Here is a 24,514-nt window from a genome sequence, read left to right as displayed (position 1 = left end):
AAGCAATTTTTGGTAGTTTTAATTTTTTCCCTATCTAAAATCCAGTCACACATCACTCTGAAATGCTGGGGATGGAAAGTGCCAAGTAGTGGCTTTCCGGTGAGAGCTTTCCTTGCAGAACCAAGCCCTTGCTCCTTGAAGAGCTGGAGGGTGGTCTGTCTTTTGAAGTCACTCTGCTGTCTTCTTTCATCAGGGCTCCTTGCACATGTGGATTGACATGTTTCCAAATGACGTCCCCATACCTCCGCCTGTCAATATCAAGCCACGACTGCCTGTCAGGTAGCACCCATGGGAACAGGGCTGGGACTGGTGAGCCTGTGTGGAGGGTCAGTGTGCCTCACCATGCCTGGTGGGATGAGCCATGAAGTCCTGCACAGGCTGACAATCTGTGCTAGCCTGGCATACAGTCCTCCTCTCTTCTTCAGCTCTGGCCATGGAATGGTCTCTTGGGTGTATCAGCATGGGGCATAAGCGCTTCAGCTGCACAAATGTTTGTGAAGGGCAGGGCTAATCTTTCTAAGGTTGGACATGAAGGTGATAGAAACCCAGGTCAGAGCTACTCATCTAGGTCTATTTTGGCTAGTGGACAGATGTCCTCTGGGTGCCTGAAGAAGTGAAGGAGGACATCTGCTGTTTTCAATGATCTAATGGGGCTATTGAGATGGAGGGTCCAGATTCTTCTCAGAGATGCACATGAAAGGACGAGAGTTAATGGACACAAATTGCAGCAATGGAAACTCCAACTGGATGTAGGGAAAATATTTTCCCAATAAGAGTGAAGCTACCCTGGGAAAGGGATGGAGTGACCCAGAGAGGTGCTGGGATATCCATTCTTGGAGATAGTCAAAACTCATGCAGACAAGGCCCTGAGCAATCTGATCTACTATGAAATTAGAGCAAGAGGTTGGAGCAGAGGCTGCAGAGGTCTCTTCCTGCCTAAGCCTTTCTGTGCTCCTATGGCTAAGTGATGCTGGTGAGTTTCCCATGTACCAGGGATTTGCTTTGCAAAAGCTGCCTGTTTTGACTGTGGGTGTTTGTCTTGTGGGGTTGTAGCCCCCCAGGAAGGGCTTTGTGAGAAGGGCATGGCAGTGAGACTGCTCGGCTGTGCTTGGCCAGAGGAGCCCTGGCAGGGGACCACAGTGCTAGGACCGTTCAAGTCCTTCTGCTTTGCTGGTGTGGGCTTGACCTGCCCTCCCAGGCACTGGGGGTGAGAGCATGTGTCTCATGCACCCCTGTGCCCTTCCCACAGCTACGAGCTGCGTGTGATTATCTGGAACACAGATGACGTGATCCTTGATGATGTCAACCCAGTAACGGGAGAGCCTTCCAGTGACATCTACGTGAAAAGGTCTGATGGGAGCCAGAGGGAGGCCAGAGCCTGGCTGTCCTGCTCCCTGCCCTGCTCCACACCCTCCCTACCTCCTCTGAATCTCTGCTGCTCCCTGCATCAGCATGAGGTGCCCCACCCCAGTCCCCTGCATGAACTGCTGTACCCCCAAAGATGTTGGTCAGGTGTTGGTCTGGTTTGGCTCTTCGACTCTTCCTTTCTGGCTACCCCATGGGGTTCAGCCCCTCCATCCTTCTGCTCTGCCTTTGGGGCTGGCTGACAGGGGTAGGAGATAACTGAGTTTCTCCTGCAGCTGGATAAAGGGTCTTGACCACGACAAGCAGGAGACGGATGTTCACTTTAACTCCTTGACTGGGGAGGGCAATTTCAACTGGAGGTTCATCTTCCGCTTCAACTATCTCCCGACCGAGAAGGAGATCACCTACAAGAAGAAGGACTCTGTCTTCTCTGTGGAGGAATCAGAGTTTCGGGAACCGGCTGTTCTGGTCCTCCAGGTCTGGGATTATGACAGGATTTCAGCTAATGACTTTCTAGGTATGGTATGACCTGTTGGAAGTGGGGTGACCTGTCCCTCACCTTGCCAGAGTATTACAGTGTTCCCCTCAGGGCCCAGCTCTCTGAGAAGGGACACCAGGAACATCAGATCAAGCTCTTCAGCTCAGCAGCCACCTGGGCTGGTTTTTCACATGTGAGCTATAGGCAGAACCTGGAGATAGGCACCTGTCCTACACAGACATGTTGAGCTTGCATGCTTGTTCAGGCCTTGGTGTCCTTTTTCAGGGCCTGTGACGCCACAGGACTTCCAGGTTCTGCTTCCTCACAATCCTTCTGATAAACTTGCTCATTTTCCCAGCTTTCACCTAGATCCCAAAGACTTGGCCAAAAAGCAGGTTTCCCAGGAGCTTATGTTGTGGGCACAGGGACTGGCAACCCTTGTGAGACCATTTGCACCTGAGTTGCAGCATCCTATTGCTGGGGGATCGGAGCTCCCCAGCTGCTCTGGTACTTCCCAGTAACCAGACCTGCTGGGCTGGGCATGCAGTGGGCTGATGGTGATTCCACCCACACTACACTAGCACAAATACCACTGCCTCTCTTCTGCTTCTGCTGCCATCCCCAAGTTTGTAGCATGCCATTCAGTTGTCCCTCCCTTCTTCAAACTTTGCCCTCCCCATTAAAAAGCGGCCCCTTTGTCCTCCTGTCTCTTGGGCAGGACAAAACTCTCTTTATTCATCAACCTTCCACAGTATATTTAAAGGGCTTTACCTCCATGAGGCACTTCCAGTGGTGATTGGTTCAGCCGTGCTACTCAGGCACTGAAGAAAGCGTTAGACAGCAATCCCAACAATTCCTGGCATGTACACTCTCAGGAACTTCTAGGCAGGAAAGGGCTTCTGCAGTCATTATTGCAACCTTCTGCTCCAAGCAGCGCTAGATGCAATGTAGGTCAGGTTGCTCAGGGCCTTGTCTGGGTGAGTTTTGAGTATCTCCAAAGATGGAGATCTCAGCACCCTTCTGGGCCTCTTTTCCTGGCTGCACTGTTCTCGTAATTCTCAGATTTTTTTACTTGCAGCAGCTTGTGTCCATTGCCTTACATGCTTTCATCATCCATGTCTGAGAAGAGTCTAGCTCCATCTGCTCTATAGCTTCCTTTAGGCTGTGGGAGATACAATAAGATCTCTCCCTTGACCTCTCTTCTCTGGGCTGAACATGCATGGGTCTCTCAATACATCCTGCTATGGCACACACTCTAGCCTTGACTATCTCAGCCACTGGACTCTCTAGTTAGTTGACACCTTTCTTGTGTTGGGGTCCAAACCTGGACACTGTATCCAGATGCAGTCTCACCAGAGCTGAGCAGAGGAGAATACCCACATCCCTTGGTTGCTGGCTATGCTTTTGGCAATACAGACCAGTACATGATAAGACTGATTTGTTGCAAGGGCTCAGTGCCAAAGTGGGAAAGGAGGTCCTTCCAAGAAGGACAGGGGTGCAAGGCCAAGCAGGGAAATGAACTGAGGCTGTTTCAGATGTAAGACAGACTTGAAACCTTTAAAGAGTTTCCCAGATTTTATAATTTTTTATTGACGTTTGCAGGAGCGCGAAGGGAAGAGGAGCTTGGACATGTGAGGACAGCAGGGTGGGACATGGTAAAGGAGTGAAAATAACCCCCTGTACCACACACAAATCAAACTGGTCACATCACGGATGAGAAAAGACCTGTGGCTTCTGCTTCTTGGTCTCTAACTCTTGGGCAGGTCCTTTCTTATGCTGAGCTTCAGGTTCTCCACCCGTAAATGTGCAGGACTCTGCTAGATCATTGCAGCAACTGGGACCTACTCGTGGTGGTGGGAGTGTGGCTGAGACAGAAAGCCAAATGGTGTGTGGGGCTGACCTCAGGATTTCACCATGAGCTCTCCTCTTCATTGTGCCTGCAGGCTCCATCGAGCTGAAGCTGCATGACATGGTGCGGGCAGCCAAGAGCTCAGAGCATTGCACCATCAAGATGGCCAAGGAGAATGCAACACCTCGCTTCTCCATCTTCCGAAACAAGCGCATGAGGGGCTGGTGGCCCTTCATCAAACTCAAAGATCAAGAAGACGAGGAGAGAGAGAAGAGGGAGGACAAGCAGAAGAAGAAGAAAAAGAAGTGGAGCAGCTCAGTCAAACCAGAGGATGTGGAGTTCACAGACCCCAGCGGGAACAAGTACCTCCTGACGGTAAGGCAGGGTGCTGGCACAGGTGAGCAGAGCGCCAGCATTTTGCCTCTGCCTTGACATGGCAACCTGTCCTGCAGAGGCAGCAATGACCCAGCTGCCCAGGACTTTGTGCAGAGTCCTGGAAACTTGTCCCATCTGCTGCAAATCCAGCACTTCATCTACCCAGAAGTGTGAGCTGCAGTGGCATGCAGGGGGTGTCCAGCTTCATGTTTTCCTCTGAGCTTCCCATAGAGCAGTGCTCAGTGAGGGGAGCAATGCAAGACTCACATGGCTCCCCATCAACCAGACAGGACAGCAGCAAAAGCTTGTCCTAGGGTCTCTGCCTACCCCAGACAGGCAGGTGCCAACTGTCCCAGGACAGACTCGCTGCTGATTGTCCTGCTAGTGGACCGTTGTTTGTCCCTAAGGGCGGGTTTTGCTCAATGCCAGTGTGGGAGGCTGCGGACAAATCCAGATAGCTGGGGAGTGCATTACAATACAGTGCCTTGTCTGCAAAACAGTTAGTTTCCAGCCAGGCCACAGTTTCCACTGGCTGCAAAGTGAGAGATTCTGTAGCTAATGCCTGGAGGGAAAAATTAATTGCTCTGAGCATCTGTAAGTGGAACTGGGAGAAAAATACCGAGTCCTGGCAGGCCATGTGGTAGCAGGCTGGTCTGTGAAACAACACATGCAGCTGCGGCTCAGACATATTCCCCCTCCAGGGTAAGGTGGAAGCGGAGTTCCAGCTGCTGACTGTGGAGGAAGCTGAGAAAAGTCCTGTTGGTTTGGGCCGAAAAGAGCCTGAACCCCTGGAAAAGCCTAAGTGAGTATCTGTGTTGTCACCTTTAAAATGGATGGACAGTGCTGTATTTTCAGCAGCCCTTTGCATGAGGACAGGGAACATCTGCTTGTCAGGAAGCTGAGAGCAATCAGTGAGGCCCTGGGCAGTGGGGTCTGCAGGACTGGGGCTGCCAGGGCTTCCCAGAGCTCGAGTGGGTCCAGCGGGACTTGTGGCTGCAGCATCTGGGTCAGGGCTGATCTCAGTGAGGTACTCAAGGCAGCTACGCCATAACATTGCTTGTACAAAAAAGGCAGCTCTGGTTTAACCATGTGAACACACCCGTTAGCCCCATGGGTGCAGAACAGCTCTGTGGGGGCTGTCCTGAGGCTCAGGTCCTGTTGTCACCAGCGCTTTCACAGGCACTGTAGTTCTTGCAGCCCCTAGACTGATCCTGTCTGGAAGCAGCAGGAAGAGCTGGCAACCCTTGAGGGTGGCAGGGCACCAAAGCAGAGGGGCCAACATGCTGCTCTGGATTGAGCCTGTGTTTATTTATTCTTCCCTTTCTGTTCCAGCCGGCCAAAAACTTCTTTCAACTGGTTTGTGAATCCCATGAAGACCTTTGTGTTCTTTATCTGGAAGCGGTACAAGAAATACATCATTGTGCTGTTCATTGTCACTGTTCTGACCATCTTCCTGGTTCTTTTGATCTACACCATGCCTGGATACATCAGCGAGAAGATCATTAATGGATAAATACTCTCCAGCACAGGACTACTCAAAGGCAGGGGTGATTATTGCAGGAATTGAGACTGGACCAGAAAGTTTAAGGAAATCTTGCAAGTGGAGAGGCAACCTTCAGAGTGAGAGACCTGCAGAAGTGGCCTCTCTTTGGGGAGTCATGCTTCATGCTAAGTACCCATGAGAGGCTAAGAAACCAAGTAACCAACCTACTAAATAAGGCAAACTTGAAGGACAGTTACAACTTTGGGGAAAAAATTGTTTGTGGAACTGGTGTGGGAGGGTGGGAAAATGGGGTCTGCTGGGGCTGTCCCCACAGACACGTCAGCTGAACCCAGCTCTTGCCATTGAGAGTGATTCTGGCAGAGATGGGGACATACAGAGCTGTCCATGCCCCAGCTTGACAACACTTGGCCCTTCCCGGGCCTTTGCCTGAAGAGTTGAAAACATCTTGTATGGGGGGAAGGCAGGTCTGGTGTAGAGTCCTGGTGGAGGTAGGACCTGGAAGACCTTTGAAAGGGGGTCCTGATGGAGGAGGACAACAGAGCCAAGGTAGCCATGAGCTTCCTGCCATGCCAAGAACACAGGAACAGCTCTTGGAGTTAAAGTAAGCTCTGGATGTGGTAGCACTCTCTGGGACATGGACTTTCTGGTTGTCACTCCTTACAAGCTGCTTAACAGCTTTTCCTGCATGTGCTGGGTTGGATTCAGGCTTGCTTCAAGCTTCATTTTGGCTCTTCATTTCCACGGGAATAAAAGCTCCTTGGCTGCTCTTTCTGATGCTGCTTGTGTTTTGTAGCTGCCTTCTGAAGCTGGGGGTCAGCCTGCTGCAGGCAGTCCTCGCTGATGCCCCTTTGCCTTTCCTCCCAGATAGCACAGCACTGAGACATCAGCATGAGGTTGTCAGCATGAATCTGTACTGTGGTGTTGGGCTGATGTCAATTAAATGAGACTTGTTCTCAGCATGGTCTCTGGTGCCCCAGGGTTCCTGTCTTCTGCACAGACGAGCCCTGACATGATCTGATCTCAAGTGGAGGTGCTTTACCCTGAGTTTTGACAGGATAGTTTCCTTCAGAGGCATCTCATCCTGGTGCAGGAGATGATGCTCAGAGGGACTGTTGCATTTCCAAAGAAATTAACTGACAATGGGTTTTTATAGTGAAGATGGTTGCCTCATTGTCTTTTGAATGGGGCAGGAATAGAATAAGTTTTGGGGAGAAAACTAGCTGGGCAGAACCAGGCAGGCAGGGAAGGAGCAGGTGAGGACTCTGGCTGGACCTGAAGCCAGGTGCGAGTCTGGGACAGACATGGTGCTCCCTCAGGGGGGCTGGAGTTCAGCTGCTGGATGGGGGCCCCAGAATGGCAAAGGGGGAGACCTCTCCCCCCTAGGGGACCCTTGGGCTGCAGTGGGAGTGAAATAGGCTGCAAAGGGTTCAGGTCATGTACTGTGAATGAATCTGCATGGGGCTAGAGCAGGGCCTTGGGGTGCAACAGTGCTGTTTCCAGTGCTGCGTCACCCCCAGCCTTTCTGCAGGGCCTGTCAAATGGGATGTTGCCTAAACAAGCGGTGCCCAGTGCACCCCAGCAGTGCCAGGTGCATCCTAGCACACCTGGTGCACATCCCCAGGCACCTCCTTAGCTCTTGGAGCCATGCTCAGCTACATTTTCCACCGCACCACCAGGCTCAGGCTATCTGTGACTCAAAGTGTCTGCCTCAGGCAAATATTTCAGCTTATAATTGCAGGATTTGTCACCGTGCTGCTGTGTGCCTGGGTGTGGGGGTGTGTGTCAGTGTGTGTGTCTGTTTGGGGTGTGGGTGTGCAAGGCAAGGGGCTTCCTCCTACCCTTGCTGCTGGCAGCAGTGTGACCCCAGCCCCCTGCCCAGGCCCGGCGCAATTGCGGCTCCCGCTGGCAGTTCCCCTTCCTGGGGTGTAGGGTTCAATTATATGGAACTTAGTTATTGGGCCTAAAAGTAGCTCATGGTCACAAGAGCATTCCAGACACCTTTCGAAGGCCTTGAACAGAATAAACAAGAAGATAGAAAAAGAAAGATCCCAATTAGAAAAACACAGGTGCACATTCCACGATAAAGGGAACTTGGCACAAACAACCTCCATTCAGGGGCTTATCTTGACCAATTGGACTAAGACAAGTCTTGCATGCTCTAATTAATACGGCCAATTATGTCCTGTGTTTATGCGCGTGTACAGAGCGGGTATAGCTAACTTTATCTTACGTTTGCGTGCGTGGACAGTACCGATGTAACCAATCACTGTTTATGTTTGTGCGCGTGGACACCAAATGCTTGCATGCAGCAACCAATCAGAGTTTCTAAACAACTTAGAGAATTGTATAAAAATGATCAGCTAAGCTCAATAAATTGGCGACTTTAATCATCATATTGGTGGTCTATCGTCCGGGCCCTGCGGAAATAAACCCTAAACCCTACACTGGGGCCACCTCGCTGCGGCACCATGGCGGCCCTCATCTCACTGTGCCACTTCGTGCAGCAGGCACAGGAAGACCTCAGTTCACCCACCACCTCTGCCTTCGCCAGCCACATGGGACGCTGCAAGGCCACTGCTAACAGCCTGGAGAAGGTGAGCGGGGGCGGCAGGCTGCAGGGGTGCTCTCCAAGGGGTTGGGGGAGCTGTCCCCATCGTGGTCCCGCAGGATCTGCATCCCAGTTATCACCATATCGTTTGTCACCGTGAGTGGAGAGTAGTGCGAGTGTCATTGGGTGTTTGCAAAACACTCAAAAGCAAAGATTTGGTGAAGGCTTGTGACGGGTTGTAGTGGCCAGGTGACACATGTCAGTTGGTGGGGAAAAGAGCAAAAGGGGAGAGGTTTGTGCGGGAAGGCTGTATCTCATACCAGGCTCACACCACACAGTAAAGAGAAGACAGAACCCTTTGACCAGACAAGCATCAAACTAAAAGCAAAACAAGAAATTAAAGGAAGTTTTTGGGGGCGGCAGGATGGTTTCCTCATTTGTGCAGAGTTAAGCTGTGGGATACACTGATGTGGGATGTTCGGAGGCCAAATGTATGAGTGGTTCCAAAAATTCACAGAGCCAGGATGAGGGCTGGCTGCTGAGTGCAGCATCTGATGCAAAACTTACTTGGGCCAAATGCTGTTGTTTTCTGACCGATGGGAAAAGCCAGAAGACCCTAATAGGCATCATCAGGCATGGTGAGGGAGGGGAAGGGGTTGCTGCATGCTGCTGGCACATGAGGGAGTGAGCAGCAGAGCTCAATGCCCTGGGAGGACTGTGAGTGAGGGCAAGACTGGCTCAGTGGAGGGTCCAGGCTTCCCATTGAGAGCATCCCACCACCCACCTAGACCCACCTTGGGACTTAGCTGAAAACTATGTCCAGTATAGTGTAACCATTATGCTGGCCTGTTCCTGAGCAAATCAAGGTCCTGACCCCCATGGAAAATACCCATGAGATGTTGCTACTGTGGTAGGTAGGACTCTCCATATGGTGGTCCAGAGGGCTCCAAGCCTCTTGGTGCCTCCTCCTGATAGGTCTGGTAAATGTGCTGGGAGAAAACTGCACTATGTCACCTCTCTCATTATTTTGTTGTTTCAGCAGATGAGGGGATGGTGCCCAGGACTTTACCAGGGCCTGTCTGTGGGCTGTGACTCTTGCACTGCTCTGAAGTCCCCCAGCACCTGCAGGCTTGGAGCAGATGGGGAGCTGTGCTCCTGTAGATCATTTGGTTCGGTGGTGGTCACTGATGTTTTTTTCCTTCTCAGGCTTCCAGAGGCCAGGACTTGCTCAGGAGCATCTGGGCATGGAGCAATTTCCTTGTGTTACTTAATTTTCAACTGTTACTCTATCACTTGCACCCCAAGCAAAGCTAAAACTTCAGTCCTTTAAAACAGAGCTGCTACATCAGGAAGCTGTGGTTAGAGAGAAACACTGCTGAACTTGTTCATGTCTGCAGAGCTCCTGGCTTGGGACTTACATGTCAGAGTGGACATAAAACTCATGACACGCTCCCGCTGCTATGTGACACCAACCCCCAGTGCAGTCTGCAGGGGATTTGCTGCAGTGAAAACAGGGAGCGGTGGTGTGAACCGTGCTGGCTGGGCAGCAGCACTTGTGTAAGCCAGGAGACACGGGGAGATGATTTCATCTTTGGGTGCAAATCAGTGCTGGACTGAGCAGATGACAAGGAGAAATTCCAACATCATGGGGTATCCCCAGTTCTCTTGCTTGGGTGTTGGTGTCGGCAGGAGCTGTCTGTCCTAGAGGAAGGTCCTCTCTGCCTACATCAGTGCTGGCCTCTTCCTTGCTTCCTCCCTGAGCCTGACATGCTCTCACCATGCAGCTAGGTGAGGCTGACTGGGCTCTCATCTGGGACTTATTTTCTTCTGACCTGTGCAGTAGCTCAGCTGACACCTCTGTGCACTTTCACTGGGAGGATGACTCCAGTGCTAGAGAAGAGCAAGCGAGAGCCAGCAGCTGGGAACTGAAGCTGACACTGAAATAAAAAATTAGTTGCAATACTTTAGCTGTGACGTAATGAACTACTGGTGCGCGTGGTCAAAAGGTGGAGTGAATGCTTGGTCTCCATCCTCCTTAAACACAGCTTGGATGTCTTTCTGGAGACTGCTGACTCCCACACAGGGTATAGGCTCATGCAAGGTTGTCTTATGTTAATGCCATGTCTATGCAGACAATGTGAACTGATGGTCCTTCCCACTCTGAGTCTTTCTGCGCTCTTGAAAACTAGTGAGAAGGGAGAAGTGTGCTGTGACCGCAGCTCCCTGGAAATCACAGACAGGGATGAAAACAGATCTGGAAGAGCTGGAGCCACAGGGTCTCACCTCTGAAAGGCAGAAATACCAGTGCTGGTGCTTTTGTAGTGGTTCAGCCAGCGGCTTTTATTGATAGGGTAGGGAACTTTGTACAGCAAAGAGTCTTAGTGCGTCAGCAGGTGCATGCTTGTAACGGAGAGCAGCACCACTGCGGGATAAAGCAGTAAACACAGCAAAAGCTCATCCTTGAGCAAGGAGAGCCTTGGCACAGCGTGCGCTGAGCCTGGAATGAGTGCTGAGCTGCAGGGGGAGTACATCAGCCGGTTTTCCACCACTGGAGGCAGGTTCCCAGAGGGGAAGTCACACAGCTCAGCTGAGTGCAGAACCAGGTCCGTGCCTGCAAGGCAAACAAACGCAGGTCAAAGAACAAGCAAGGACGGGAACTCGGGGTTTCCTGCGCTAAGTGCCAGGTATGTAATTTCCTGCCTTGTGGCCAGCGACTGTACTTGTACGCACTTCATGATCCTTGGAGAGAGTGCTGCCTCTTGCAGCTGGGCTCACTGGGTGGGGGGAGCCTGGGGAGGTGGAGGTCCCTGTTGGTGATGGCCTCTGGGATACTGTCCTGGTTTCAGCTAGGATAGAGTTAATTTTCTTTCTAGTACCTCGTATAGTGTTATGTTTTGCATTCAGTATGAGAAGAACGTTGATAACACACTGATGTTTTCAATTGTTGCTGAGTAGTGTTTATACAAAGTCAAGGATTTTTCAGCTTCTCATGCCCAGCTAGCAAGAAGGCTGGAGGGACACAAGAAGCTGGGAGGGGACACAGCCAGGGCAGTTGACCCAAACTGGCCAATGGGGTATTCCATACCATGGGACATCATGGTGACTGGGTGGGAGGGAAAGTGAGTGAGTGGCTGCGTGGTGCTTAGTTGCTGGCTGGGGTTAAACCATGACAAATGCCACGGAGCATTCTCACCCGGGTGCTGCTTCTCTGAAGCGGGAAAGCCTCCTGGTCTGACAGCATCAGTCCAGCAGGCAGGGAATGGTCCCAAAGGTGTGGATGGGTCATTTGTGGTTCAAGATTACACGTTCATGGAGGGAATTGTCAGGAGAAAGGAAGATGAAGGCCATGGATGTGGAAGGTTTGAGCATGTGTGTGGAGAGCTGAATTTCTGGTACAAGATGAAGTATAAACATGACTGGCATCACAAGGGACCTGGGCAGGCTCCTGGGACATTTTGGGAAGGAGACAGCTGTCCTGGTCAAGGTGGGTCCCAGCAGCAGAGGGGAGTGAGCGGGAGAGAGGCTCTGCAGGCCATGAGGAGGTTGGAGATCAGGGTCTCAGTGGCAGCAGGCTCCAAATTTCTCCCTCCCAGTACCACTTACAAGGGCAGGCAGGGAAGGAAAGGGGTTGAGGCCAACTGTGTGGCTAAAAAATCTCCTGTAGGGTTGAGGAAGTAAGAGCATCTGGAACTGGAAAAGCTGCCCTGGTGAAGCCTCTGCAAGGGAGATGGGCTTCACTTAAGCCAAAAGGGCTTCACCTGAAGAAGGGTGAAGGGATGCCTAAGGTTAGTGAGATGAATCCCACATGCAATGGCTTAAATAACTGCAGGGAGCTGTGGCCCAGGGGGAGACAGTGCCTGCCTCGTGGTGGCGCTCAAAATAACCATATGGTTGTGAGGGGGATGTGTTAGTCCTTGAAGTCCTGGATTAACCTGAGGTCATTTTCTGAACACGAGTGTAAGAGTGTCTCCAACAGCTTTGCCAAAGGACAGTGATCAGATGCTTCAGGTGCCCTATCCCACCACTGCCTTTCTGACTTTGTCTCATGGGGATCTCTTTGAACCATAATACTGGATTCCCTGGATTTGCAATGCTTGGTGTGAGCACAGTCCTGCTGGTCCTAGAGGTCTTACATTAATTGCCCCAGGAATCTCTGTTTGAGGGCTTGGCTGGAAAACCTCACTCCCAAATTGGGCTGGACAAGAAAATGCAGGTGCTAAGAGTCGTGGGTGGCAGCTCTTCCATGGGGAGCCAAAAAAGTCTGGCAACTCCTATTTTGGGGAATAAGTCCATAATTCAAGTTCTCAACATCCTTGCTGCACTGAATTCTGGAAACATACAGGTGGGTAAGCACTATTGCTCTTTGGGTACCTAAACATTTATGGTGACATCCTTGCATGCCACAATCTTGACTGTGCTGAATCATGCAGAGCCTGACTCACATCCTCCTCTACTACACAGGTTCAGCTGTGTGACTTGGCTGATGTGGTGCACAACAGAAGACAAAGCCAGTGGTGGTACCACTCCCCTGGGTACACACCCATCCACTTAAATAGCCTTGGCCCTAACATGGAAGTCCACCCTGAGCTGTTCTTTGCATTCCCACATTGCAGTAAAACTGTTTGCTCCCACAAATCAGTGTTTATGGATCTTAAAAGCCTGTGCCCTATCTTCGAGCGTTGGCACTGTCAGGACAATGCTCAGAGTGAAGCCATGTCACTTCCTGCAGGGACAGCCCAATGTGGGAGCTGTCAGGTCTCACATCAGTCCAGTGAAGGGGTCATACCTGAAACACTGTCCCCAGTCAGGAGTGATGTGGAGAAACCAGAGAGGGTCAGTGGATGGTAACAGAGAAGCAGACCTGGGCTGATTTAGCTGGGTGATGAGGGGGTGTCTGACAGCAGCCCACAACTCATCTAATGCCAGTTATTAGGCAATGGTGTCAAGCTCTTCTGGGCAGCATCAGATGATACAACATGCCGCAATATCCACTTTGTGGCTCACGAAGTTCAGATTGGGCATTAGGAAGGGTTTCTTCTGCAGAGGGCGGTGCAGCCCTGCAAGAGGTCACTAGAGAGGTAACCTCCATCCTTGGAGGGTTTCAAAGCCCAACTAAGCAAAGTACAGGCAACCTGATCTGGTATTGACAATAATCCAGCTCCCAACAAAAGATTGCATGAGACCCCTTCCAAGCAGTACTTGTATGAAATAACATCTGTAATCCAGTCTCTCATAGGCAGAGAGTTTAGATGCCTCCAAACATTTCCCCTCAGCCACCTACGCCTCCTCCTCTCAGCCCAGGAATGACACCGACAGTGATGAAACTAAAATTTGTAACTAATAGTCTCTTGCCACTGAAATCCATGTTTATTGTCAATGCTGTCTGTTCCTTTTTCTAATATATTTTCCAATTCTGTCTTAATGCTTGACCTCTTCTTCCAGAAGAACATCAGGAAGGCTTGCAGATATTTAAGATATACATGGACTGCTACCACTAGATCATCACCTGTTTTCCAGCAGTACAGTCCAGCTTGGGCATGCTGAGGCTTGTGCTAAGCCCTGTGGGTTATGGAAATGTGTGTATGGATGCAGTCAACTTCCATCTCCTCTGCATTTCTAGGCCTTGGATGCCGACCGAGCTGTGCTACAGAAGATGAGGAAAGCAGCCAAGGCAGAGCACAGCTGTGGACAAGGTCAGGACAGGACAGAACAGGGCCGCAGGAGGGGGGAGACGGCAATGGATGGATAAGGGGAGTCCTCGCTGCAGGTCAGGTTAACCGTGGCAGGGAATATGCATCTCAGGGATCCCTATAGCTGGGGGTAGTGGTGAGGGCAGCAGCAGGTAACAGGAGCTGGCTCTGGTGTGTGAGCAGAACTTGGCATAGTGACTCCCAGAAGGGAGGCAAGGGTTGGGCACTCATCCTGACCTTCCCCCTGCACTCACCAGAGACTATCCATGTTCCCCCAGACCTCATCAGCCACCTCGAAGCCCACATCGCTGCCCAGGAGAAGTTCTCAGCCAGCTACCAGCTGGAGGGTGAGGAACAGCTAGCCAGTGCCTTTAGCACCTTTGCTGCCTTCTCCCGGGAGCTGCTGACTGCTGTCAGGAGCCTGGTAGGCAGCTCTGTCTGCTGCATGTACATCGGAGTGGGGCCCATGGCTTGCAAGGGGATGCTGGTAGGGATTCCCGGGAAGAGCAGCAGGCTCTGGGCCACAGCCTGGAGGTCCGAGCTCATCCCCTTCCCCAGACAGAGGCAGGAGGCCATGGCATGTGTTTTCAGAGCCAATGGTGCAGCCTGCACAGCCAGGGCTATCTGTGCAGACTTCTGAGGCTGCTCAGAAGAGGCCTCTGGAGGTCTCCCGTCCTCCATCCTTCTTGAAGCCAGACTCTCACCAACACTGGATCAGGCTGGCTGTGGCTTTTTCCAGCTTGGTAATTTCCAAGGATGGAGGCTTTCAGCTGACTGTTTTCCAAAGCGGTTCCTGTGCAGGCTCACAAACAGCTCTGCTTTCTCTGCATGAGGAGCGGTGCGGGGGTGCAGTTCTAGCAGTGTAATCTTTCTCTTTCCTTTCCAGTTGCAGAGTTTGTACCACAACATTTACTTTTCCCTGGAGTCATTAATAAAGGGCAACATGAAAGAACTCAAAGGGGTAAGCAGGGGCTGAAACTGCTGCGCTGAGGTGGGGTTGGAGACAGAGCAGGTACCAGGTGTGGGGTCTCATCCTTGGCTCACACCTTGCCTGCCAGCAGGAGTAGGTGTTGGAAGGGCAGGTTTGCCTGCACCTCCTGTGTGCCAGATCCTGCTCCCTCCTGAGGCTGGTGCCTCACACCACAGGTCAAGCTAGTGGTGGCCCTTAGCTGGGACCTCTGCCTGTTTGCAGGCACCTAGCTGAATCTGGAGGAGTCTGGTGGTATTTGCTATGAGGGAAAAAATCACGGTGTTGTGCACCAAATATTGGTATCTTCCCTGTCCATCAGTGCACAAACTCCCCCACAGCCTCCCAGTTGAGGGTCCCCCCGCCGCAGACCCACCTGTAGCCCTTGCATTTACATGTGTAAGCACACGTGTGTTGGTGTGAATCTAAGCGTGCATGTGTGTACCTACCAGCTGCAGGTACCTCTCAGGGACTGCAGAGTAGCAAGTACTGAAGTGACCATGCAATTTGATCTTCAGCACTGTAGAGATATCAGAGAGCTTCACAGAGCTCATCAGTGTAGATTTTAGGAAAAGCATCAAACTCATATTTAATTTTTGCTTTTCTTAACCAATGGGAAGGTCATCATGGTCCTTGGTAAGTCTGCACACATGTTCTTACCACTAAGTCCCCGTGGCCATACTCAGGCCATCAGCTCTGCATAGTTGCCCCTGGGTGCCTCTGTCTGCATAGGGGTGCCCGTGCCTGTGGGTGTTTAGGGTGAGGAGGCTGGACCAATCCTGATTGCAATGCTGGAGCAAGGTCACTGTCAAGGGACTGGTGATCATTGCATCTAATGTGGTGGAGCAAATGCCAGTTGTGACCTGGCACCATTCCTCCCCAGGTGATTTTGGGCACACAGACTCTGCAAGCAGGATATGTACAACTTGAAACAGTAAAGCAATTTTTTATTGGCTGATGCACATACAAGATTGTTAGGATTTAATGTCCTGGTGTTAATCCACTCAGCACCATGATGAGACACGCAAGGACTCATGCTGGCCAGGCAGACCAGCTTGGGAGGAGCAGAGACAGAGCTGCTGCTTCCTGCAACAGGTTCTTGCTATTGGTCATTGCTGTCTTCCACCAGACCTGCTGATACACTGGCAAACGCTCTGTGTTTTCTTCTTTTAGGACTTTATATTTTTCCATGATACTATTTTTCCTCTTGCATCCTTGAGCTAGTAATGAACCTGTTTCAACAACCTGAACTCTGTAATTTTACCTTTTTAATCTTGTATGGTTCCACTCTATAGATTTTTCTCCCAACTCTGCAGTTTCCTCAGATGCTTCATGAAGGTTTTGCAGTTGGGCTGTATCAGAGCTGGGGATCCTTGAGCAAACAGCTGAACCTCTGGGAAAGTGGAGGGAAAGTTTTGGACAGGGTTGCAGAAAGAAGGATGGGAACTGTGGCAGCATGTGGGGACTTCAAAAGGACTAATTGCCAAATACTGAAACAAATTACGAGCATTTAGGCATCCATTTGGAAGCCTATGCTATATAGGAGCATGAAAGTGGAAGGAGAGAGCAAATTCTGAAACTTATGGAGTGAAGTAAATTAATAAAATAATATAAAATATGAAGGAAAAAAATATCCACTATTTGCATTGTTAAGGACGATGTCAAGAAGATTGGGAACCAAGAAAACAGGGAGAGAGAGAGGAAAAAATCCAGCTGCCTGCAGGGGGTCATGAGTAAGCTGAAGGCATTTCTAATGGGATCCAACAGGAATCAGAGGCTGACCTGAAGCAGTTTGACATTTTCATTAGAATGGAGATAAATGCAAGATCTGTCCTGACAAGGTTCTGCCTTAACATAAATAAAGAAATTTCACCCTGGGGGACAGAGAGGCATTGGGACAGGGACCCAGAGAGGCTGTGGGATCTCCATCCTTGGGGTTTTTCAACACCTGCCTGTGCAAAGCCTGGTCTGAATTCAGTGCTGTCCCTGCCTCGAGCGGGAGGTTAGACTAGAGACCTCTTGCAGTCCCCTCGAACCTGATTTACTCTGTCTTTCTTTGACACAGAGGTTTGCAGAGCAGTAAGTGGTGAGAACAGGGCAGAACATGGGTGATGTGAGTAAATGTATTTAATGGACAAATGCAGATGAACATACCAAGATGGTAACCGCTGGAGAGAAGCAAAAGTCACGCAAAGTCAAATGAGAAACAAATGATGGCTTTTTAGCAGCAAGATTAATTCAACATTAAATGAATACCCCGGGAAGAATCAGATTGTGATGATGCTGCCAGGTTTGGGTGGATTTCTGATGTCTCTCTAAGTGGTGTTTTGGTTAAACATGACATTCTGGCTTCAGCAGGTGAGAACCTGGTTGGTACTTTCTGGCTTGTGAGTGTCTGAGCAATTCCTTCTGCCCTTAAAATTGTGAGTCTGTGAAAGGTGTTATAGCTGGGTACTGCTAGGTACATACATACCTATGCGATGTACATATGCATGATGTATGTTTTGGAGCTTATGTGTATTTGAGTGTGTGTGCGAGCATGTGCCCATGAGTGAACCTGCACTGGTGAGTGCACTTGTCCACTGGGCACTGAGGAGAGGCGAGGACCATCCTGAGGAGGGACACTCCTGTGGACAGCCCTGTCCTGGGTCTGCAAGGGCCTTTATGCTAGGGTGACCCAGTGGGAACATAGTATGCTGAGGATGAGGAAGGCTCTGTCCCAGTCGTAGTCATTAAATGGTGTCTTTGGCTCTTCCTAGGAGTTCAAGAAGCCTTTTGAGAAGGCCTGCAAAGACTATGAGAGCAAACTGCAAGTCTTCAGGCTCCCTCACCCCAAGGCCTGGACTTGGAGGCTGGTTTTTGTCTGCCTTCGCTGGCAAGCAGTCAGACGGAGCCTTTCATGCATGTCTCCTCTTTCCTTGAGCGCCAAGATTGAGAAGGAGAAGCGTGAGCTGGCAAAACAGCATGGCATGGTGCAGAGTGAGGTGAGTCGGGGGGAGATTGCTGAGGAGATGGAGAAGGAGTGCAGGACCTTCCAGTTGAACATGTGTGAGGTAAGGACAGGGATCAGCCTGTGCTGTACAGAGTGGTGTTAAGAGTAGCTGAATCGGCATCCAAGGGATGAATTTCCCTCCCACTGGTGCACAGCAACTGTGCCACAGCCCCCGCAGAGCCTGGTCTGGAGTGGGCAGACATCAGCAGTGACTCTCACGCTGATGTTTCTCACTTGCCCTCCAACCTGGAATTGTCTCAAAGCAGCTTTTTTGTCTGAATCCACACTGATTTTTCATTCAGGGCCATCTTGTGTCCCTTGTCAGTGAGTGGTGCTTGTGTCTGGGATATTGCAGCGCCCTTTCTGACTTCCTGGGGTGCTGAAGTCCCCCAGGCTTTGCTCCAGATGCCGGTGGCATCTGGCAGCTCCCTCTGCTCGCACCAAGGTGGGCTGCAGATCCTCAGGGACCATTGCTCAGCAGGTTGAGTTTGTTGTGCCGGTGAGACTGTGGGCATATCCCCTCAGTTGGAGAGCTGCCTGGGTTGTGGTAGGCTCAAGCCAACCTGTGGCAGGGGCTGATCAAGGAGTTTAGCCAAAGCTTGAGCCTATATTAACCTGGCAGTAGAGATAACAACTTGGGAAAAAACCCACAAAGGCTTTGGGTCCAAGCTTCTTCCCGACTGCCTACAGTGGATGCTGCTGGCACTGAGGTCCTTGCTCCCTCTCAGATGGTTCCTCCCTCTGCTTGTTGGGATAAACTCAGCCCAAATCCCCTGCAAGTGGGATTTCCTGCTCCCACTGCCACACAACACAAACAACAGATGAGTAAAAGATTGGAAGATACCGATTTAATCCAAAATATTGTAACCATATTTTGGAAACTGTTGTTCTACTTCAAACATCAGAAGCCCTTGTGCTATGGAGCTGCATTGTCCTTAAACGGAGCCAGTAGGTCAGGTGGCGGTTTTGTTCTGTGCTGATGTGAGTCCACATGTGGCATTCAGGTTCCTGAGAGAGTGTCTTCTAGGAAACACTCCTTCTGATAGATTGAGGGTGTTTTGAATGATTCCCTCAGACTACATACAGGGAAATCTGAGGTTGGCCATTTTCAACATGTATTTTGGAAGGTGATTTACTATGTTGGCCTGTGGGTTTTCTGGAAATAGTTGTTGGTAGGTTGTTGTTTTTACAGTAGTTGCAATGTCAAGAGAGCTGATGCTAGCGTAGGCATAGTCCAGAGATGGATGGAGAAATGTTTCATTAGAAAAATTTAATGATGTTTCACAGCACAACACACTGTTTCACGTTGTCAGTCCACCAAGTGGAAGGGCCAGTGTTGATTTTCATGGGTGAGGTTGTTATGGTGGAGGATGGGCTGGGTGAGGTGGCAGATAAATTTGGGCTGGAAATCTGAACTTTCAGCTTGCTTCTGAACGTCGTCAAGGCAGGCTGAGATGCTAGCTGCGTGTAGGATTTAGGCAGGCAGGCTCACAGCACTGACATTGTTGGTAGGTTCAGGTGGAAGTGGTGCAGTTCATGGATCAAGTCTAGTGGGTCTTGGAGGAACTTGGTTCTTGAGTGATGAGTTTTGAAGATCTATAGGAAAGCTAGCTGTTCTTCAGTGAAGGCACCATGAGTGATGAATCTTTGATGGTGTATTAACTGAATGTTTGCCCTGCATAGGTAAAACCCAGCAAACGCAGGGTCCATGCCACCACTGTGGGTCTACCACTCTATTGTCTGGATCAAAGCACTGGACCCTGCTTACCACCATCTTCTCGCCCAATAAAGGCCACATAAGCTGCTCCCATCAGGGTGTGACTGCCAGGATGGGCCGCAACACCCTGTGAGGGGGGCCAACAAAAAGTGTATAAAAGGCATTTCTCTCTAAGCTACGAATTCGGTCCCTGTGTCCTTTTCCCTTCAGTTTCTAATCAAAGTGAACAAGATCAAAACCAAGAAGGGGATTGACCTGCTGCAAAACCATATCAAGCGCTGCAGCTCACAGTTCAAGTAAGAGCGACTAGTAACCTGCCTGCATGCCCTTTCTCTCCAGAAGCACTGGTTGTAGAGGGGACCTGGGGGTGGCTTAACTTGTAGGGCCTGAGTTCCTGCAGTGGGCTTGGCCCCTGTAACTTGCTGAAAATCCTCTTCTCCTGGATGCAGTGGAGGCAAGGATCTCAATGGGGTGTGTTTCTTCTCTTTAGTTTGACATTTTCATAAACCAGTGTAAAGCATAAATCTGGGATGCAAAAAAGACAGATTGCTGAGCACTCTCCCTGAATTTAACTGCCTCCAAATCTTTCTAAAAGACATTTCCTAAGAAAGATTTTTTTCACATATGAAGTGAAAGCACTGCCTACTGAAGGCAGGATGGGCTCTGAAGCAGGAACTCCAGGGAGCCTGGGGTCTGTAGGCTTCAGAGCCAGTGCTAAGAGCAGGATTTCAGGACATGCCCTTATGTTAGCCTCTCCTATCAGTTTTTTCCAGGAATGTTTAAACACAATGGCAAAACTTAAGAAGTTTACAGAGAACAACCTCGTCCCACAGCTGCAGAGTGTGACTATTCATCTGAAGTTGGGTGCAGCAAGCAGGGGCAGGCTGGAGAGCAGGCATGTCTTCCCCCGGGCCTCCTCTTCCTCTGCAGAAGCAGAACTGAGGACTTTTGCAGCTCTTCACATCTATTAATCATTTTTTCCTGATCCTGTGATATGCAGCAGCCCATGAAGGGGTGAAATTCAGCCATCACTGGGAGTGAGAAAATTATGGTGCCATACCCCAGGACACAGAGTAGGAAGAACAAGTGTAAATATGGGTACCAAGGAGGCACTAATGTATTCATCTGCCAAAGCCCTACCTGCTCTTCAGACTTCCAGATTTTTAATTTGTGCTCTTAGCTTTTCATGCTGCTGCTGCCAACTCAAGCTCTTAATGCATTTCCTCAGGGCCTTTGCTTTGCTGTAGAGGCAGGTCATGTAAGCCTTGTGAACTTTAGCTTTTGACTTTGAGCTCTGTCAGTCATGTGTGGCCTGGAGACAGAAAGGAGTTTTTCCAAGTAGCAAGGCTTTCAGAGACAGTCTGAGCACTCAAGTCCCAGGTGGTATGATGTCCTCCAAGTGCAGCAGAGGGTTTATGTTGGTTTCCCAGCATTTCTAGACCTCTGTTCCAGTTTGCTTATCCTTCTCCATACCTCCTTGCTAGTCAAGATTTGCAGAGGCTTGGGTGTTCACCCAGATACTGCATCAGCATCACTTGTACTCATCTCCCCTGGGCCTGTAGTGCAGGTCTCCTCTGGGCATCTGCTGCTTTGTTTGAATCAATCTGCTTTAGGGGTGTTACCCTGCTTGTTCCATAATTTGTAATCATATTAAAATTCATTATGTAAATAACAAAAGAAGGGAGGTGCCACCCCAAGAGCAGGGTAACCAAGCACAGCAAGCAGCACCTTATGGATCCCTCATGCAGACAAACCCCAGGCTCCATTTCAGGGCCACATTCCTTTGCCAAGCTCCATCAACTTTTTGATGGCTTGGAGGCCTTTTAATTATTTTAATTACTGACACTACCAAGGAAATAAAAACAACCACCACAGTGATCTTCAAGCACGTGGTTGCTTTTACCCTGCAGAGAGCTGCAAACAGCTGTTCTCTCAGTAACAGGCAGACTGCTCTCCTGTGGTCTCGTGTTGCAGGAGTCCCTGTGCTGGGGACATGCCTGGTCCCTCCTCCCAATGAGGTTTCCAGTGAAGTGCTTCTTGCACATGCTGCATACCACGGCACTGCAGGGGACGAGCAGCAACCTCCCACCATAGGAATGGGGCTGGGTGCATCCCACAGATGCGGGGAGGCGGTGAGGGCAGAGGGTGGTGTGGGGGCACCTCCACTGCACCTGGAAGAAGGAGTGGAATGCCACAGCTGAGGCAGGAGCCTCCTGCTGCCATGCGAGCAGCTCCCTGTGCACTGGTGCCTTTCAGATGGAGATCAGGCAGGATGAGGAGAAGCAGCAGCTCTGCTCCCTTTGGGATCAGCTGAAAACAGTGTTGCAGCTGGAGCAGAAAGAGGTAAAGTCTGATCATTCTTGCAAGGGAACACAGGGGCAGAGGGCACGGCACAGCAGCTGCTTATATAGTGCCTGCCTGCTGATGCAGAAAGCCGTGGGGTTTCTGGTGAGCTCTGGGGGAGCATATGGTCCCTGGCAGTCCCATGAGGACATGTTCTCGGTTGCCAGTGGTACTGATGGAGTAGGGCCTTGCTGCTGTTTTTCTCCTGCCAGGACCCTGGGAACAAGCAGGCAGGGTACAACATGCACCAGCTGCAAGGGAACAAGCAGTACAGCACAGAGAAGTCAGGGACCCTCTTCAAGAAAAGCAATGGATAAGTTGGGAAACAGCATGCCCCTTTCAATTGTGCTTTGGTGACCTGGGGCCAGAGCAGGGCTCACCCAGATCAACCTTCTCTCCCTGTGGTGGCCACAAGGCAGAGGAACAGCACAAGCATGCATGAAGGTGTGCTCGACACTGTCCCAGCCTCCAACAGCTTTCAACGCAGAGCTCCACGCAGCTTGTGTCCATGTTTTAGCTCTGAGAGCATTCCTCTCCCATGAAGCTGTCCAATGTCCTCTCAACACCTGCAAGTGCTGGTGGTGAGGACCCCTGCACCCACCATTGGGAGCCAGAACCAGCTCCCTGTCTTTCCTTCCAGTGGGGATCCCACTGCCTTCATCCAACACCCCAAGTCTTGTGCTGGGAGGGATGGGGAAGGGCCAGTGCTTCTCTCCCTCTCCCAGGCACTCATTGCTTTCCAGAACCTCCTCCATCATGCCTGCTCATGGATGAGGAGCCCTGACTCATGCACCCTTCCCAGGTGGGAGACGCTTAGGGGTGCACTGGGTATTTATTTACAGTCCTGGTGGTGTTTTCTGCTCTCTTCTCCCTTCCCTGCCTCCCTAGCCCTGACCCATCCTTTGCCTTTCAGACCCCTCTGCCCTCACAGTTCATTACTGGGCTCAGCTCCCTGATGGTGAGAATTAGGGGAAGGGACAGAAATGTGGGGTGAATTAGACACAGCATGGGTTGCTGCTGCCTTGGAGATGGCATTGTGGGCCAGAGGAGAGAGCAAGCCAGTAGCCATCCTGTGCCCCTCTCCCAAGCGTCAGACCCTGAGCTCCTGGAAAGCACTCCGCTGTCTTTGGAAAGAGGGTCATCTCCCACCAGTACGTGGGAGTATGCTTGCTGCAAATCACAGGGGTCCTGCACTGGGAGAGTTGCACACCTGGAAAGGACTGTGAAGTGTCCTAGAGAAACCTGAAACTGGACAGAAAATACTGAATGGGAGCTCAGGAATTGCCTTCACTGCAGACTGAAGTTCAGTCTCTCTCCCCTTTTGGGTGTATCTCGTCTACCTTTCCCCCGTGTTATGGTCTGCCCCGAATGGCAGGCACAGGAAAGCCAGCTTGGGAGCAATTTAGAGGTGATGGTCTTGGATGTTTGCTGAGGGCTTCTGCAAAGGGCTTTGTGCTCTGCTAGCAGATCCTGCTTCCCCAGTTGTTGCTCTGCACCTGTATCACCTCCACAGCAGCTGTGCTACCTGTCTGTACAAGCCTGTCTTATGCCATATGATGGATCCTTCTCAGCCCAGAACAGACCAAGAGTGACAGATCCCATCCACGGCAGCCCAGCCAGCATGTCTGACAAGAGCTATGGGCCCATGCTGTGCCTTGCATGGCTCTTGCCTTTGCCAGCGCTGCGCTGCATTGCACATCTGCTCCTCCCTGTGTGTGTCCTCTCGGCTCACCCTCTGCTCATTTCCAGGTTGAGAAAAGTCTGGCAGAAGAGGAAATGCACCATCAGCAATGGCTACCTGACCATCTCTCACCGCATGGTAAGAACTGCTTCTTCCACTCTGCTCCTACCTGGGAGCTGCTGCCCCTTCAGGGTCTGCACAGCCTGCCACTGCCAGGCATGCCAGTGGCTTTCTGGGGCTCATCAGAGCCCTTGTGCCTGCTGCTTGCCCTCCTGGGCTGCCCTGGCATAGGAGGCTTTCTGTTGAGACTTAAGTCCCTGCAACCCAAGAGAGCTTTAGACAAACACAGGAGGTCCTCATGTGCCTATGTGCATGGAGGGGCATGAGCCTGGGGACCTGGCTCTGAGCATGGGGTGGCTGTTGGGAAAGAAAAGGTCTGTGTTGCTATTTCTTGCATTGCTCCTGAGAGCAGAGCCAAAGACAAAAAGTGCTGGGCACAAGGCAGAGCCGTGGCTCTGCGTCCAGAGCCAGGTGGTGCTTGTCACCCCTGGACCACAGTCCTTTGATGCTTTATCATTCTGCTTGTAGCTCAACTGCCCACCAGCCAAGCTGAATTTACTGACCTGCCAGGTGAAGCCGAATATGGATGACAAGAAATGCTTTGATCTGGTTTCCTGTGAGTGCTGGTGCCTGCCCTTTGTTTTTTCCTGGAAGGGCCCAGGGAGGCAGCAGTGCTTTGGACTGAGAAAGCCAGTGTGGGCAGGGATGAGGGGATGTTTTGCAGCTTTGGGCCAGCTTGAGGAGGTTACCCTGGTGAAATTGTGCCAGGAGGAAGCTCTGCTCAGGAGCAGTGATGCACACCCAGGGTGTGAGATAGGCAGCACTACCGTAGGTCAGTGAAGGGAACCGTGCAATTATAGTTTCTGGGCTGCAGCTTAGCTAACACCAGCATCCCTCATTCCTGATAGAGGAGCAGGTCCCTTTGCCTGGGGTGCACTGGGGACG

General features: G+C 51.0%; 2 protein-coding genes across 2 annotated transcripts in view; both read left to right on the top strand.

Annotated features, from left to right (window-relative positions):
- Window positions 1-7,967, top strand: part of LOC142044705 (fer-1-like protein 4) — a 42,107-nt gene extending 34,140 nt beyond the window's left edge. The window contains exons 40-45 of the mRNA XM_075057414.1: window positions 194-279; window positions 1,250-1,348; window positions 1,641-1,882; window positions 3,787-4,067; window positions 4,769-4,869; window positions 5,400-7,967. Coding sequence (XP_074913515.1) covers window positions 194-279; window positions 1,250-1,348; window positions 1,641-1,882; window positions 3,787-4,067; window positions 4,769-4,869; window positions 5,400-5,580 — 990 coding nt within the window. The 3' untranslated portion in view covers window positions 5,581-7,967. The remainder of the gene's footprint in view (window positions 1-193; window positions 280-1,249; window positions 1,349-1,640; window positions 1,883-3,786; window positions 4,068-4,768; window positions 4,870-5,399) is intronic.
- Window positions 7,968-7,995: 28 nt separating this feature from the next.
- LOC142044712 (arf-GAP with SH3 domain, ANK repeat and PH domain-containing protein 2-like) overlaps window positions 7,996-24,514 on the top strand; it is a 41,027-nt gene continuing 24,508 nt past the window's right edge. Inside the window, exons 1-12 of the mRNA XM_075057425.1 lie at window positions 7,996-8,165; window positions 13,740-13,812; window positions 14,088-14,233; window positions 14,696-14,770; window positions 17,536-17,585; window positions 17,700-17,829; window positions 19,696-19,781; window positions 20,249-20,327; window positions 21,742-21,828; window positions 22,041-22,140; window positions 23,577-23,647; window positions 24,098-24,185. Of these exons, the coding sequence (XP_074913526.1) occupies window positions 8,040-8,165; window positions 13,740-13,812; window positions 14,088-14,233; window positions 14,696-14,770; window positions 17,536-17,585; window positions 17,700-17,829; window positions 19,696-19,781; window positions 20,249-20,327; window positions 21,742-21,828; window positions 22,041-22,140; window positions 23,577-23,647; window positions 24,098-24,185 (1,111 nt within the window). The 5' untranslated portion in view covers window positions 7,996-8,039. The remainder of the gene's footprint in view (window positions 8,166-13,739; window positions 13,813-14,087; window positions 14,234-14,695; window positions 14,771-17,535; window positions 17,586-17,699; window positions 17,830-19,695; window positions 19,782-20,248; window positions 20,328-21,741; window positions 21,829-22,040; window positions 22,141-23,576; window positions 23,648-24,097; window positions 24,186-24,514) is intronic.

Source organism: Buteo buteo, chromosome 2 (genome assembly GCF_964188355.1).
Source record: "Buteo buteo chromosome 2, bButBut1.hap1.1, whole genome shotgun sequence".
NCBI classification, from domain to species: Eukaryota; Metazoa; Chordata; class Aves; order Accipitriformes; family Accipitridae; genus Buteo; species Buteo buteo.
This window is presented reverse-complemented; position numbering and strand designations above follow the sequence as displayed.